Here is a 16,787-nt window from a genome sequence, read left to right as displayed (position 1 = left end):
TTTAAAGTATTGTATTTTTTTTATTGAAAGTTATATACAACGTATAATAATTATTTTCGTCATTACCAAGACGACATTTTCAAACTTAAAATTCTAATTCGAACCAGTAATTTATCAGTTTCATCCATAGATAGAATACTAGAATAAACAGTGAATCATATTACAAAAAGGTCATAGTCTCAAGGGTCTCCACCAAAGTTTAAATGCAAACAAAATTAAAATAAGATATTGAATAAATGTACAAATACAAGGACGGTCAAAAATGTTTCGTGAGAAGAATACTTGTACTTTAAAGAAAATAAAATATATTTTTTTTCGAGTGAGATTTGTTACAAATAATTATCAAATCACATATTTCGTTATAAACTTAAAATATATCGATTACTTGATGGCTATATGCATGTAAAAAAGATTATTGCCTCATTAAATGAAACCCAAATATATACATATGTACATATGAATTAAAGAGCACAAGTGTTATCTTCAAAGAAATGTTCGATTTGGCGAAATAGATAAATGTTTGATCGATGATTAAAAATTCGATTTTTTTTTTTCACATTTTGTCACACATTATTTGACTATTTTTTGTTGACATTGAAGGAGTGAGTTTTGCTTCCGATCTGCCATAAAATAAAAAGATCTGATTCAGTAAGCAATAATAATGATGAGAAAAAAACATTAAATTATGGACTCTGAAGTTAATCATATATATCCTTTCCCACCAATCATTCTCCACCGTGTTTCCTTTGGACTTTCTGCTTCGTGGGCTTCTCTCTCTAGAATTTCTTGTTTTTGTTTTTATTTTTATTTATAAAAATTTTGCGAGTCATTTTGTCGTCACATTTTCTCGTGTTCCGGCGGGAGAGAATGAAGTGAAAGAGTGCAAGAAAGTGATTCTTCTGCTTCTACGAAACTGTATTTTTTTAAAATATTTTTCCCCTTCGTTGTTGGTTTGGATTTTTGTGAATTATTTTCTTACTCTGGCCTGTGATTTTTCTTTCTCCAATTTTCGTTTTTTTTTCTTATTCCACTTATGTTTTTAATTTATCTTTCTTTTGTCAGTTATCGGTCATCTTCATAAAGGTTACGAGGCACACTTTTCCTCCTGTGTTCTGTCGGTGTGGTTTTGGAGTGTTTGTATTCCATTTAATCCTTTTAATTGAGGTGGGTTTTTTTGTTCATTGATTAATATTTGTTCGAAACATCAAATTATATACTTCGATGTTAAAGTTGCAATCTTTACGTGTAGTTTGTGCGTTGGTTGACCGAAATTAAATTGAGTTAAATCATTAACCGAGGTGATTTTTAAATATTGTTTAGATTGCACTAATTCTTGGAGGAGATTTCACTTGAATTGAGGTGTTTTCTGTGATTAAGCAGCGAGGGTTTTTCTTTACTAGAAAATAAAAGTTGAGACTGATAAAGTGTTTCTTTTTTTGTAATTCCTGCTTTAATATATATTTTTCCACTGTATATTTTATCTATTTCTGAAATCGATAAAGCGTGCAGTCCATTTTTTTTCATTCGTCATTTTGATATGCATGTGGACTGTTTGTGTCCTTGTGTAGGATTGAAGCGAGAAATTAGATTTGCTTTTCATGTGTTCTCTTCTTTATTTTTCTGTGTGTTTATTGACGTTGCTTGTAAAAAGTTGATGTATTGAGTGCTAAAAAGTCAAATCAGTGAACCTGTCATTTGTTTTTCTTTTGAAATAGTTAGCCTTATCTAGCTATTCCTGAACTTGGTCAAGACGTTTTCATTTATTTCTTGCTTCTCTGTCATCAGATTTAGTTTTCTGCTGCTGGTCACACCATTTTATGCAAGTTGTAATATCCTAGGATCAACATTTTTTTCTCTGTTCACCGTGTCTCTTAATCATTACTTTTACTTCTACTTCTACTCCTACTCCATATGTTTACGTATTTATTTTGTTTATGGACTTGGCAGTTTGGAACTATCATGATAATTTGTTTGTGTGTAATGCATTTGCAGAAGTGAGTTAGGCCAATGGAACAACCATCGCCAAATTTCATTTCTGGTAAGTGACAATGGTTGCTTATCAATTGATCGATGCATCACAAGCATATGTGAATGTTTGTTTTCAAGGAACGTATTTCTATATCTTGACTATCTGGATTACCACATATTTTTATTTGTAGGTGGCTCTAAAATTCCATTTACAACCTCTTTTGGAAAAGAAAAAAGTGCATGGAGATTTCCTAATGGAACTGATGCATACAATGCGTCAAGCGATGCTAGCTTGTTTTCTACCTCGCTGCCTGTCCTACGACATGGGAACTGTAAGCAGCAGCAATTGGGCTATCGACTAATTTGTTATGGGCCGTGAATTTTTCTTTTTTCTTTTTTTCTTTTTTTATCTTAAACAATCATTTACAATAAGTTATTTCATTCGCAGTTAATTTTAACAAATCTGAACAAAATGGCCAATTGATTCATGATGTCTTCCCTAATCTTGGTAATGTTCAACTGGAAGATGAAGTTAAGGATCCACTTGACGATATTGAACCAAGAGCAATTGGAAGCTTTCTTCCAGGCGATGAAGATGAACTTTTAGCTGGTCTTGTGGATGATTTTGATCTTAGTGGGTTGCCGACTCAACTCGAGGATTTGGATGATGATTTCTTTGAAAGTGGAGGGGGGTTGGAGATAGAATCCGAAAGTCCAGAGATTTTAGTCAACGGTGTATCAAGAGCAGAAGCATCTGATTGTACTGTTGGCATTTCTCATTATGGTTTGGCAAACGGTGTCGGAACTGTTAGTGGTGAACACCCATATGGAGAGCACCCTTCAAGGACATTGTTTGTTCGGAATATCAATAGTAATGCCGAGGACTCTGAGCTTAAGACTCTTTTTGAGGTATGTTGGATAAAAATTTGAATTCCTTGAATTCGTGTTCTCTTATCACTTTTTTTTTTGCGAATAATGTATGTTCGTCAGTTCAATATTTTCAATTGTTTTTCTTTCTAGTAGATGTTTTGCGCGAAATAGGAAAAAATTCTTATCTTGGGAAAAGTACTATGATCGATAAGATTATGTTATGTATCATCCACCTATGGTTAAACTCATTCTTCCATTTCTGAACAATATTATGTTTGGCCATTCGTGGAAGTATGCATTGCCTTTGGCACTTGGATATGTTTTCTTGAAAATGTATGTTTATGCAAAGACATCGAAGTGGATCTTCCAAAGGAGATGATAAGTATATCTAGTGAAGATGCTCATGGGCTTAAGTGATTTTAGATTGCAGTGGTGATGTACTTGTCAGTTGCTTCTTTTTTCGTTAATTTCTGTTTGCAAAATGCAATTTAAAAAATATTAGTTTGTCACTCTCACCTTTCACTTGTTCTCTCTGTATAGCAATTTGGAGATATCAGAACTCTTTATACTGCATGTAAGCACAGGGGATTTGTGATGATATCTTACTATGATATAAGAGCTGCTCGATCTGCGATGCGTGGATTACAGAACAAGCCTTTAAGACGCAGGAAACTTGATATTCATTTTTCAATCCCAAAGGTGCTAGCCAAGATGTCTTTTCTTTTAAAATCTTGTCTCTGAAACATGACCTCCAGTCTTCAGATTTTCTTTGTACGTGCAGGATAACCCGTCAGAAAAGGATGTTAATCAGGGAACTTTGGTGGTGTTCAATTTGGATGCATCTGTTTCTAATGATGACCTTCTCCAAATATTTGGAGCTTATGGGGAAGTGAAGGAGGTGGAATTTAACTTTGCCAACTTGTCTAATATTGTTTGTCTTCGAAAAAAATTATCTGCTTCCTATGGGTAAAATTGTATTGGCTGTCTGATGCACTTACCGCAGATAAGGGAAACACCTCACAAACGGCACCATAAGTTTATCGAGTTCTATGACGTTAGAGCTGCGGAGGCAGCTCTGAAGGCTTTAAATAGAAGTGACATTGCTGGGAAGCGTATAAAGCTTGAACCTAGCCGACCTGGCGGTGCCCGTCGGAGGTACATTTGAAATTTCATTTTTGGGTGCCAAGTTTGTCGTCGTCGTAATGTAGTATGTTCATTTTTCTTCTTTCTTTGGCAATAAATTAACCTATCTTGCTGGTGTTTAGAATAGGTGATGCACAACATTTTATTGCTTGTATATATGGCTCTGATGTGAAGTTGGTACATAGCCAAAAAGTAAAGTTTTAAAAGGTCCTGGCGGCCCTGCCTCATAATGATGATAATATACTATTATAAATACGAGTTTGTGTTAGAAAATTGAATTTGTTTGCAATAGAACTCCCTTGTATGACATTTTTCGTTGGATATTTTTTTTTTTTTTGATGCATCTCAACTCTTAGACTGAGTTTTAATTCTGTTAACTTATACTAAATTACTAACATTGACTCGTGAAATAATATCAGTGGACTCTTTGTTACCCACCATGTCTGGTAATAGTCCTCCACATCCATCAGTATATCTAGGTTATCTTTTGGCATGCCTGGTCTTCTCTGTTCTGTTGTCATCTTGCTCAATCTGCTGTACAAATTATGCATGCTGTACAATGAAGAGGTTTTAATTCAGATGTTTACTGCCTAAATTAATTTTTCCCTTGAAATCTGCAACATTGTAATGTATATGTTAGTTTTCTCCACTGTTGTTTCCGGTGCTGTCACTTTTTTTCGTTCTTTGGGGATTACATCTTTGTTGGTGCTCTTATATTCGTTTATGTGCTGGCATCATGTTGCATGTCGAGTCAAAAGGATATTTAATGTGCTTTGCATGCACAGTTTATTGCAGCAATTGGGTCAAGATCAGGAGCAAGATGAGTCTCTAAGTTTTCGGCATCAAGTTGGTTCACCCATAACCAACTCTCCTCCAGGTATGTTAATGGATGGTCTAAATTTGTTTAACAATCTGTTGCATGATATGTAACCGGTGGAACGTTCTTTGCAGGTAACTGGCCTAATCTTGGCAGTCCAGTTGAGCTCAACTCATCGCATGGCTATAGTCCTAAGCCCATTGTCGGAAGTCCCAGCCCTGTGGGAGGCAATCACTTAACTGGTTTGGCCTCTATTCTCCCATCGCAAGTATCAGCTCCTGTGAAGATTGCTCCGATAGGTAAAGATCCAAGACGGATTAACCAAGTTCTGACTAAGACTGATACCACACAAGGAGCAGCTTATCAGTATCATTGCTCATCCTATGATCCTAAGATAAGTTCAAGTTGCGAACCGATCTCTCCATACATTGATTCCCAGTCCTCTAGTGTTGGGACCCTCTCTGGTCCTCAGTTTCTCTGGGGAAATACCACAATTCATTCTGAGCACATCAATTCTTCACCCTCACCCTGGTCATCATCACCGAAAGGACGTCCATTCTCATCGAATGGACATGGCGTTGGTTTTCCATACACAAGTCAGCATGGTTCATTTCTTAGTTCACATCATCACGTGGGATCTGCTCCACCTGGAATTCAAATTGAAAGGAATTTTGGTCTCTTCCCTGGGTCCCCGGAAGCATCTTATGTAAACCAGGCATATGGAATAAAAAAATTTGGTTACAGCAATGGCAATCATACTATGAGTATTGGTAGTCCTGGAAACATGAACATGGGAATTGGTTTTGCTAGAAACTTCACTGAAAGTGGTTCTCCTCACTCTAGAATGATGCCAATGGCAAGAAATGGACCTTTATATTTTGTCAATGGCTCTTTTGGAGGCATTGGCGGAATTACTAATGATGGATTGATTGACCGTGCTCGAAGTAGAAGGGCTGAAAGTGAAGGCCAGATCCACAACAAAAGGCAGTATCAACTTGATCTGGAAAAGATAGTAAATGGCGAAGATAGTAGAACAACTTTGATGATTAAAAACATACCGAACAAGTGAGATCAGAGAAAATTTTCTTTGTATGCGGATTTTTTCTTCAAATGGCTTATCTCTTATGGATTTTATTTGGTCCTCCTCTGAAGGTACACTTCAAAGATGCTACTTGCAGCTATTGATGAAACCCACAAGGGAACATATGACTTTCTCTATTTACCGATAGATTTCAAGGTAACTTTGTGTATGTTTTATAACTCCCCCGTCTTTAGTGAATTTGAAACTGCAATTTTGTACATTTGTCTTGGTCCAGAATAAGTGCAATGTTGGGTATGCCTTCATCAATATGGTGTCTTCTTCACACATAGTTACCTTCTTCGAGGTTTGTATTTTGTTTTTGATATAATTTTTTTATGTTAATTGTTCTTTGATAACCCTGGCAATCCATGCAATCACTAGATTTTTTCTTTGCTAAACCACCGGACTCTGTTTGGTGACAAATCAATTATCTTCTTTTCATAGGCGTTTAATGGGAAGAAATGGGAAAAGTTCAATAGTGAAAAGGTTGCCTCATTGGCATATGCAAGAATTCAAGGAAAGGCGGGCCTTATCTCACACTTCCAGAATTCAAGTCTCATGAATGAAGATAAACGTTGCCGGCCGATCATTTTCCAATCAGAGGGCCAAGGAACCAGTGGTCTAGTATGTTATCGTTTCTTTTTCATAGTACTCTATGAGTATGTCTCCTGATTCCTGAACACTTGGAAGTTGGTAGAAATATGTGATAATCTTTTCTTTACGTTTCTATGCATCAATTAGGTATCTGTCTCATCTGGCAATTTAAACATCTTTATCCGTCAACCAGACGGATCTTATGCTGGAGATTCACTGGACAGCCCAAATGGCGTTTCAGATGATAAGTTGTAGCAGTTGCAATGTGCTCTTGACTTTACTGACTCTCAGTGAGAATTGTAGGGGAATATGTGCCAACTTTTGTATATTTCGTTTCTTTTTTAGCGTACATAAGCCAGTAAGAGGTAGAAGGCAACGGCCGCTTTTGTGATGGATAATTATATCGCTGGGCAGTACAGGATGACGTTTTTGCTTCGGAGACTGACCGCTAACAATGGGAGACTAGGACCAAGGCGAGGCGAATTTCATTTTTGGTTTGTCCCATTTGGACGCCTTTATTCTAGTAATTGTATAGTGGTTTATAAAGCTGGGTTGAAGGTCAGAAATATGTATGAACTGTGTGCTGTCTCAGAAACTCATCGTTGTGGCAATGAACTCACTTTTTCATGGTCTTTGTATATATTGAATTTGGCTTTCAGGTTCCAGTTAATGTACTATATCAGTAATATTTATGACGGAGATTCTAATACAATTTTTTCTCTTTGCAATTTCTTTTTGTTTACTTCAGCAAATATGGAGCTGAGATTTCAAGTATAGGGAAAGTTTTTGGTTCCAGTATTGTACTTGAGGTTAGACAAACAGGCTTCTTGACTTGGTTAATACCTATAACAGCTGTATTTCATGCAGATAATCAGTTGCTGAGTTTTTTCATTTTCTTCAATGATTTCTCAAACCAATTTGAATGTTTTTTTATATTTTAGTTGAGAAAATCAAACCCAAAAGAGTTAAGAGTAAAGTTAAATGATCAGATCGTTAACTAATTTATTACAATTTTGATTGGTTTTAAAAATTGTTTTTTTGTTTGATTCAAGTTTTAGACTAAACCGAATCTAACACATGATATTAATATTGAAAAAAAATAATATTAATGCAGTGGGCCTAGGAATTAATCTTTATTATTATTTTAATTAATTTTTTTAATGAAGTTTTGGGTTATCGTATATGGAAAGTTAAAAAAGAAAAGAAAAGTGAAAGGATCGCATCGATGGCGGATTATCACCATGTTTACAAAGATGTGGAAGGGGCGTCGACACAGTGGGATGACATTCAAAGAAAACTGGGAAATCTTCCCCCAAAACCGCCACCATTCAAGCCACCGGCTTTTGCACCATCTGAGGATGAAGATTTGAAGCCCAAAGGCAAGGCCTGGATCGATCAGAAGACAGAGCATGAGCTTGAAGACCTCGAAGATGATCTAGATGACGATCGCTTCCTCCAAGAATATAGGTCCTGTTTGCAATCCTATTCCCTTGTTGTGTTTATTTGAAAATTTAAAATATTTACGCTTCTGTGATCGCTATCTGAGGACCGTTTTTCTTAGTCTATTGATAATTTGGTGAAATTGATTTTGGGGAGATTTGGGACTTCCTCGTGCTCAATCTCCTCTGAATTTAATTAATTCCTCGAGCTTCTGGTTGCAAGAATCGATTTTTATTGAGATGTTACTGGTGTTTGCTCGTAATACTTTGTTTTAGTTCATGTGTACCGGTTTGGCTTCTGTTTCTGAACTTAATATCTTTTTCCTAAATCTAATCTGGAACTCCTCTGCTGTGTTGCTTAATTACTGAGGTACTGCTTTGCTTGAAAAATAAAAACTTTAATTACTGAGGTACTGCTTTGCTTGAAAAATAAAAACTTGTCTGATTGTTATAGGAAGAAGAGGTTGTCTGAGATGAGAAAATCAGCCAAGATTGTGAGGTTTGGAACGGTGATTCCTATCTCTGGATCGGATTTCGTCCGTGAAGTTTCCCAAGCCCCGCCAGAAGTTTGGGTTGTTGTGATGCTATTCAAAGATGGGTAAATCGAACTCATTAGTCACAAAATTTCTGTTTCTCTTGGTTGTGTTCCAAGAAATTGCCTACTGCTGTCTGCTAGCATCAACATATTTCATTCATAATACATCTGTTATTTCTTTGGTAGATATCCAGAATGTCGGCTGCTTTTACAATGTTTAGAACAATTGGCGACAAGATATCCCGCTACAAAATTTGTCAAAATCATATCTACAGAGTGCATTCCCAACTATCCAGATTGTAACCTTCCCACTTTGCTTGTCTATAATAATGGTGCTGTTAAGGCAACTCATGTGGGAGTGCGCAGCTTTGGTCGGAGATCAACCCCTGAAAGTATGTCATGCATCTCATTCCATTTCTGTACTTCTTCATAAATTCCTTTTTATTCCCTATGGGGACGTCTATTTCTACACATCAAGCATATGTGTTTTATCTTGAAAGTTTAATCTCTTGCATATGAACGATTATGGTATTATACTTCACTTTAAACTCAAAATAAATTGAGGCCAAAAGGATGAAAACTAGACCGAGGAAAATTTGGTGATGGGTGGACGTGGAAGAAAGTTAGACCACCCAGTAGGAAAATGCCTTTTGAGTTTGGAAGATGTCTATCATGTTCTGGTAGATGTCATGAAGAATGAGACATGGACAATAAGTTCAATCCATTTGAAGTTTTTCGGTCCTTGACTGCTTGTGATTGTTAGAGCAACTGGTACAAAATAAGCTATTCTAATTTTTGAAGGGTTTAGATTCTCAAAAGGTGAAACACGGAAGGGAAGGAAGACGCACCACACCTTAAACTAAATGAAGATCGAGAACAGAAGTTCAACTCCTGGACTTCCTATTCTATTTCACCCCATGCTCTCTATTATGTCGATAATGATCTTTACTTGCTTTGGAGGTGATCGAATCTTCATGCATGTGTCTGCTTGTAGGTGTTGCCTTAGTTCTCTGTCAGCGGGATCCTGTACTAAATGATGGGTATGGTAGTGAGCAATCCAGGGAAGCCGTCCTTGATGAAGTGCGGAAGAAGCTCGTGGAGAGGGTTGTTAGAGACCATGTAGATGATAACGATGATGGATCGTCAAGTGAATGATACCTCTTATATCCTGGGCTTTAAGTTTTTTTTTTTTTTTTTTTATCCTAATCTATGGGGTGGGAGGGACCTGAACTCGATTCGTACACGGGAAAGTAGGGTGAAACCATGGGAGCTAATGCTGGTCTCCTGGGGTTTTCAATGTACCCTTTATCACTATTTATTTTTTCTGGTGTCTCTAACTTTGTTACAACGTGAGGTTCATACACTAGAGTGTTTTTGGGTCCTTGTATTCAATGTAGGATTTTGTTGTATTTTGCTTCAAGAGGGGACGCCCCATTTATCCGAACCAAAGAAGGCTGACTACAGTATCACTGCCACCAAATACACAAAAAGCAAGAAACGTAACTCCGGAGAATGAAGCAAGAACTGTTTTAAATTCGACAAAGCCCCCCAAAATTTCAGTTGAAAAAGGTTTGGATTTTTTAGTTATACCAAAATGAAATTTGAAAATCCAATTTTTGTGCAGACGAAAAGCATTTCGTACAAAGTTGTCAAAAAATAATAATATAATTTATTGGTGTTATTTTGTTTCATGTTGCGTTATATTAATAAAATCAATATGCGGGTGTGTATAAAGTATGATTCATGGCTTGTAGATTCCACACTATAACAAAATTTTTGAAAGTGGGAGCGGCTCAACTCTATCGATATTTAAAATAAAAAGTAACATTTTTAGCATAAAAAATAACATTTTTTCATGGATGACCCAAATAAGAGAGTCGTCTCACAAAAATACGACATGTGATAATATTTTCGAAAGTGGGGGCTGGTTTACTCCACCGATATTTACAATAAAAGGTAATACTTTTAGCATAAAAAATAATATTTTTTTCATTGATGACCCAAATAAGAGAGATGTCTCACAAAATACGAGATGTGACAATATTTTTGAACGTGGCGGCGGATCAACTCTATCGATATTTACAATAAAAAGTAATACTCTTAGCATAAAAAATAATACCTTTTCATATATGATCAAAATAAGAGATCTGTCTCACAAAATACGACACATGAAACCGTCTCACTTAAATTTTTACCACATGTCAGAATTGATTTATTTTTTTAAAATGACAACACGGGGCCCATTCATCTTATATAGCTTCAATCTCTACCGTTTGATTTGATGTGGTGAAGTCGCTGTTACATGTTCTATCCAATAATTGTTTGATTTTTGGTAACTAGCCACGAGGTTGCTTTTTTCCAATGGGATGGGGTTTTTGTTTTAGATTGGAATCGAACTAAGGAGAAAAGATGTTTATGTCATTGTACCAATAATTTTGTTTTAGATTGGAATCGAACTAAGGAGAAAACATGTTCGGAAAATAATTTCCGCGCTAAGGATCTTGTACTAGAAGCTGGAGAAGTTGTGCCTTAACGACTCAAAGCTTGTACACACAGATCATGAACCGGCATTCCTAAGGCAACACAAACATGACAACATGCCAACCATATTTGATGCTTCGATTCAACCTTGCGAAAAATTCCTGGCCGCGCTCAGAGTGCTCCAAGGACCCTTGTATTTTTGTTATCATATTTCTCAATCGTTGTCTCTTCCGACGTACTTAATTGATACATTTTTGTGTTATTTTGTTGTAGGAGTCGTAAAAATAAACGGTCTAAAGATGACATATTTCATAAAAACATTTATTAAGCTTTCAAAATCAAAATAGCTAAATCATGACATCATCTTTATCTTAGCAAATTTAATCTTCAACCTTAATCTTGAATATTTTATTTTTTATAATTTTAATCATTTTTCATTGAAAATGCTTATTTAACACTACACACGTCATAATATTAAGAATGATGATTATATAACGTTGATATATTAAATCGCCATTAATGAATGGTATATATCACACGGATACAGTATATCACACAGATACAGAGTGCTACTGCTGCTTTGTTAAATTACACAAAAGGTCCCGCATAGTTACAGCATTGCCTAGAAAACGTCCAGTGTAACTAAAATGAGATAAACAAAAATGATGAATGCTACGTTAGGCACAAAATTTTTTACCCGGCCGTCTTTTTTCGCTTCACGGCTCTCTGAGATGCAACAAGAATATTTCCGAAACCAAACTTGGAGAATGTTATTAGTATAGGACGGGATGGTCACTAAAATATCTACATATCTAAGGGATAAAAATCAATTTTTTTTTTACCCCAAACTAGCTGTCGGGCAGAGTATTTCAATTGTTTGTCTCGGACGAATGGTTCTGTGATGGACAAACCTTGCCTTCCATCTCAACAGAATCAGAACTTTCCTTCATGGATTCGATTTCCATGCTTGCTGTTCTGGTTTTCCTATTCCTTCGATCCTGCAAGGAAGGAAACTTTAGTTGTTTACTCATCCATTTATTGACTTTCGGTTTGCAAGAACTTACTAGTTGTCTAGCACACACACTCGGATTCACAATATCATCAAATCTTTTACGCGCTAACAGAGCTAAAAGAGATACAGCTGGAACAACTAAAAAGAGAAATCCTCCTAGCATAGTAAGTGTGAACAAGGGATTAAATCTCACCTCACGATAAGGGAACTCCTCAGTTTCAAGCATTTGAACCACCTGACTCATTTTCGGGCGTTTCTCTGAATCAGGGTCAACACACCTAAGAGCAACCAAAAGGGCACGTTTCAAGGAACGGGTTGTGGGCCTAACTTCAAGATCAGGATCCACGACTTCCTCAGCTCTCCGGTTCCCAACCATCATTTTGAGCCACTCAACAAGATTAACCTGCCAAATGCACAATCTTGGTGGGTTAACAGGAACATGCTCGATTTCTAAGTCACGGTTCATATATCCATGTGTGTTTCTTCTTCCCACCAAGGAATATTAAGTAGCTGGATTACCAGAAAGAAAATAAATAAAGTACCTCATTTGCTGGACGCCCATAATCCACCGGGTCTCTTCCTGTGACAGCTTCTAGTAGCAGAACACCAAAACTATAAACATCACTCTTTTCATTCAACAAGCCAGTATTTGCATATTCGGGAGCGACGTAACTAAAATTCACATGCGGTTATGAATTAATTTCACAATTTACAACAAATAGAGTTGGGATATATTCAAGCGAGGGTGCAGAAGTGAATACCCAAATGTCCCCATAACTCTTGTTGTTATATGGCTTTCTCCAGATCCCAAGAGCTTAGCCAATCCAAAATCAGAAACCTTTGCGTTGAACTCATCGTCAATCAAGATGTTACTAGATTTTATGTCGCGATGAACAACTTTTGGTTCAATAGCTTCATGCAAATAAGCCAGCCTGCAAAAACCAAATGAGATATTTTTTAATAGAGACCACTGAAAGATGAAAATGCATGTAAAACGAGAAATAAATACTGTCATGAGTAGCGAATGTCCAATTGTGTTATTTATCCGAGTCTTAACACCCATTCCTGAAATACGTCAATAACTCTCTGTACATCAGCAAACAAAATCACATAAACGAGTAGTTTAGAGTTAAAATCTAAATCTACTTACGCCTTTGCTGTGCCAAGAAGAACTTTCATGCGGGCTTCCCATGTAAAAGTACCAAGTTGTTTCATAGATCCGTGAAGCCACTGTTCCAAGTTGCCTTTGTTGACATACTCATACACCAACATTCTGCGTGGAAGGAAAATTTAAACTTGGGCAATTAAAATGAAAGTAGAATAAAGAAAAGAAAATAACAATTGCATTTGATTGCAACATAAATATCAAACATACGGTATTTAAAATTTGGTTTCAGATTTACACTAGCAAATAAGCTTACCTGTGAACTCCTTCTATGCAATAGCCAAGAAGACGCACAAGATTCTTGTGTCGAACATGGCCAATAGCCTCTACTTCGACCCTAAATTCTTTCTCCGCTTGGCCACTGGAATATAATTCGCATTTCAATTATAAAAAGTAAGTATACAAGCCTTGCTGACAAAATGGGACAAGTTTTAGAAATGTTGGAAACAGAAAATGGATACTTACAGATTGTTAAGAAGTTTCTTAACCGCAACCTCACTCCCATTGACCAATTTTCCTCGATAAACGATCCCATATCCACCTTCTCCAATAATATAATCAGCTGAGAAGCGACTTGTTGCAATTTCGAGGTCCCTAAGAGTGAACCAGTGTCCCCATCCAAGATGAGACGTTTCGGGCAAGCCAACTAAAGGAGATGCCATAACAACCCCGTAAGAAAATGAAGATTGTTTGCGGGTATTCCCTGAACTTCCTTCCTCTCCTGACTGAGAACTAAAGGCCCTTTCGTGATGATATATTGAACTGCATTGGCTGATATTATCACCATCACTTGATTTACTCCTACTTAAATGAACTAACATCTTCTCCGATTTCTTATCATTTGCTTTGTCATCAATGGTCAAGAATAGACTCTTGGTGTGATCGTTCATACATTGATTCCCAACTTTGTCAACTTCGATTTCTTTTGAGACATTAGGGATTTGAGAGAGTGAATATTTGTCTGAGGTCTTTCGAGATTTTTTGGTACACATGACCCATATAGATAATATTCCAAGAATTAATACTATAAAGGCACTAATACACACACAAATCAAAACCCATAGTTTCAGAGCCCCATATTTCTTTGATAACTCGGTGCTTAAACTTTCGGTTGACATTTTCTTCAAATCAGATGCAATGAAGAAATCTTGCTTTTACTCTTGGTACTGGACAAAAAAGATAACAAACTCAATCCTGGATCCCAGAAACGTGTCACGCCAAAAAGAAAACATCCAAAATTGAAAGATATATCATATTAATTGCTTTTCTCATCCCGGAAGAGTCACGAGTTAGGAAGCAAAATAGCATGAACAAAACAGCATCATGAACCAATAAGACCTTTTCATCCATCGTTAAATCAATCAATAGAAGCCATTTTTGGATCAAACTAAGCAATGCAAAAATTATCACACAAACAAAGATTTATAACCAGGGCCGAGCCTTCTGGGTTCAGAAAGGAGGTGGTCCGCTGATAAGAAAAAATCTCAAACGTGAAATTTAATTCATTAATGTCTGAATTGCATGTCCGCTTCTCAGAGAATTTTAGAAGGCAGATAAAAGGGAAAACATTCTCAGCCCTTTAATCAGCGGCATTCAATGAATACATCACATCCCAAATCAAAATCATAAGAGGGGCGAAGATAGCAAAATCAAGAAAGTGTGACTCGTGATACAGGCGGAGTGTAAGTAAGCTATACATAAAGCAGTATAAATTCAAAATCCAAGACGAGAAAATCTCACCTTCGCAAGTGATCTGAACTTAACACCCCTTAATCTTCTACTTTGAGAAACAACCCAGTTAAAAGGCCCTTGCTTTTGCCGACAGGGGTCGATGAACCTATACAAAAATGTGTCCATGAAATACCAAAAACCCAACCGAAAAACGAAAAAAAGAAAAAGAAAAGAACAAGCAGCACCCCACAAGAAAGTTGAGCAACTAAGCTAAAGAAGAGTAGTTTACAAGTCAAAAGGTGTAACCGGCAGTGGGCCAAAGCGCATTCAAGAAAAAAATATACATAAAAAATGTAAGAACGGAACCAAATTAACTCAAACAATGGCAGACAAAAAACCCAATCTTTATAAGCAGAGACATCTCAATTAACTTCAATGGTGGAATTACAGAGTTCACTTCAGAATTGGCTAATAAAAGCAAGAGTATGGTGAAACCTTAGTTGGGATTGTGTGAATGTGGGGAAAGAGGTGCATCAAAGAAGCTGGGGCGGAAGCTTGGTTTACAATGGAGGAAACCGGTGAGAGAGAGAGAGAGAGGGAGAAAGACAGAGTAAATAGTAAAGAGAAAGCAAATGAGGAAGTATTAACTGTACACTGTATACTACATTTATAGGAGTTGAGTGAGAAAAACGAATAATTTACAGAGATAGTAAAAAAGTGAAAGTAATTACACAAGAAAGAAAGTGGTGTGAACCTCCATTAAATTAAAAAGACACAGAATTTGAACAGTCAACTTTACTGGGAAGGAGGGAAACGCAAATATACCAACTTGTCCTCCGATCCATATGATTGCAGACTGCATTGTTTTTCAAATATATATATATATATATATATTTGTAACGTACAATTAAGAGTGATTATTTATCAATATATATAAGATCTAAAAATTTCCAATAAACTACTAAATATTCAATTTTGTATACACTTTTGAGTATGATCTTAAATGTAATATGAAATATTTTGTACCAAGATATTCTGTCTCGTTAATTATATAGTATCGATTATGTGGATATTATGATTTTTGATAAGCATGAAACTTCAATCAATTATGAGTAAAGTTACTGCAACTCTCGTGATTATATTCTTATATATCTTTCTTTAAATTTTGTTTGATTTGATTTCTTAATCTTAATGAGATAAACTTATGGTTCGTTAGCGTTAATGTTGAGTAGTTGATTAAGTTATAACAAAATAAATTGTATCCTTTTAAATTTGCAACAAATAAACAACAATGAATATACATTTATTTGTTTATTTATTTTTGACAAAAAAATTGTGTTAGACGGTCTCACAGGTCGTATTTTGTGAGACAGATCTCTTATATGAGTCCTCCATGAAAAAATATTACCTTTTATTATAAGAGTATTACTTTTTATTTTGAATATCGGTAGGGTTGACCCGTCTGACAGATAAAAATTTCGTGAGACCATCTCACAAGTTACTTACTCTTTATTTTTTTTTTACATATTATATATAATATTATGATTTATAAATTTATTTTAGAATTCTTATCTAAATTCAATAAACATCACTTTCATTTCATGCTTAGTGTAATAAAAAAAATAGCATAATCATAATGAACGTTTGACTAATGATCGGGATTCAACTAAAGCTATCAACATCTTTTTGGGTGGGTAATTGTCACACATGACTTGTTCATTGTAGTTTTATCTCACAAGCGTGATGTACATGATATTATATTAGCTCGAGGTTTACTTGAAAGGTAACCACCGTGGATTTCTCGTAGTATAAAAACACAATCAGATTTGACATTAAATTAATAAGAATAAAAAACGGAATGGTAAAATGTAAATGTACATCATTCCTATTATTGGTAGTAGAAAAAAAAAATTAATGGAATGTGATTATTTATAACAATACAATTACCTTTCAATTAATTTTTTTCAGAATAATAGTCATTCAATACGTTAAACTTATTTGTTAATTTATA

The 16,787-nt window shown here is 35.7% G+C and overlaps 3 protein-coding genes across 6 annotated transcripts; 2 read left to right on the top strand and 1 right to left on the bottom strand.

Annotated features, from left to right (window-relative positions):
• The first annotated feature begins 732 nt into the window (after nucleotides 1-732).
• Nucleotides 733-7,168, top strand: LOC140836596 (protein MEI2-like 5). Of its 3 annotated transcripts, none has more exons than XM_073202233.1 (14): nucleotides 733-890; nucleotides 1,063-1,164; nucleotides 1,993-2,038; nucleotides 2,160-2,300; nucleotides 2,417-2,877; nucleotides 3,379-3,537; nucleotides 3,620-3,736; nucleotides 3,842-3,993; nucleotides 4,767-4,858; nucleotides 4,933-5,863; nucleotides 5,951-6,035; nucleotides 6,115-6,183; nucleotides 6,324-6,503; nucleotides 6,621-7,168. In XM_073202233.1, the coding sequence occupies exons 3-14, from the start codon at nucleotides 2,008-2,010 to the stop codon at nucleotides 6,726-6,728; spliced, it is 2,526 nt and encodes an 841-aa protein (XP_073058334.1). In that variant the 5' UTR covers nucleotides 733-890; nucleotides 1,063-1,164; nucleotides 1,993-2,007; the 3' UTR covers nucleotides 6,729-7,168. The 3 variants fall into 3 exon arrangements, with proteins under 3 accessions (XP_073058334.1, XP_073058333.1, XP_073058336.1); XM_073202232.1 differs by having other exon boundaries at nucleotides 741-915; XM_073202235.1 differs by lacking the exon at nucleotides 1,063-1,164 and having other exon boundaries at nucleotides 741-915.
• Nucleotides 7,169-7,643: 475 nt separating this feature from the next.
• On the top strand, nucleotides 7,644-10,077 carry LOC140836595 (uncharacterized). The gene is made up of 4 exons (XM_073202231.1): nucleotides 7,644-7,940; nucleotides 8,367-8,510; nucleotides 8,634-8,839; nucleotides 9,442-10,077. The coding sequence occupies exons 1-4, from the start codon at nucleotides 7,699-7,701 to the stop codon at nucleotides 9,600-9,602; spliced, it is 753 nt and encodes a 250-aa protein (XP_073058332.1). The 5' UTR covers nucleotides 7,644-7,698; the 3' UTR covers nucleotides 9,603-10,077.
• Nucleotides 10,078-11,795: 1,718 nt separating this feature from the next.
• On the bottom strand, nucleotides 11,796-15,418 carry LOC140836594 (probable receptor-like protein kinase At2g42960). Of its 2 annotated transcripts, none has more exons than XM_073202229.1 (9): nucleotides 15,272-15,418; nucleotides 14,846-14,942; nucleotides 13,571-14,271; nucleotides 13,362-13,466; nucleotides 13,091-13,213; nucleotides 12,702-12,872; nucleotides 12,483-12,612; nucleotides 12,134-12,343; nucleotides 11,796-11,926 (listed from the first exon to the last, which is right to left on the bottom strand). In XM_073202229.1, the coding sequence occupies exons 3-9, from the start codon at nucleotides 14,221-14,223 to the stop codon at nucleotides 11,798-11,800; spliced, it is 1,521 nt and encodes a 506-aa protein (XP_073058330.1). In that variant the 5' UTR covers nucleotides 14,224-14,271; nucleotides 14,846-14,942; nucleotides 15,272-15,418; the 3' UTR covers nucleotides 11,796-11,797. The 2 variants fall into 2 exon arrangements, with proteins under 2 accessions (XP_073058330.1, XP_073058331.1); XM_073202230.1 differs by having other exon boundaries at nucleotides 13,571-14,273; nucleotides 14,849-14,942.
• Nucleotides 15,419-16,787: the final 1,369 nt, after the last annotated feature.

The sequence above is a fragment of the Primulina eburnea genome, chromosome 7 (assembly GCF_022965805.1).
Source record: "Primulina eburnea isolate SZY01 chromosome 7, ASM2296580v1, whole genome shotgun sequence".
NCBI classification, from domain to species: Eukaryota; Viridiplantae; Streptophyta; class Magnoliopsida; order Lamiales; family Gesneriaceae; genus Primulina; species Primulina eburnea.
Note: the sequence above shows the minus strand (reverse complement) of the source record. Positions and strands in the feature narration are given on the sequence as shown.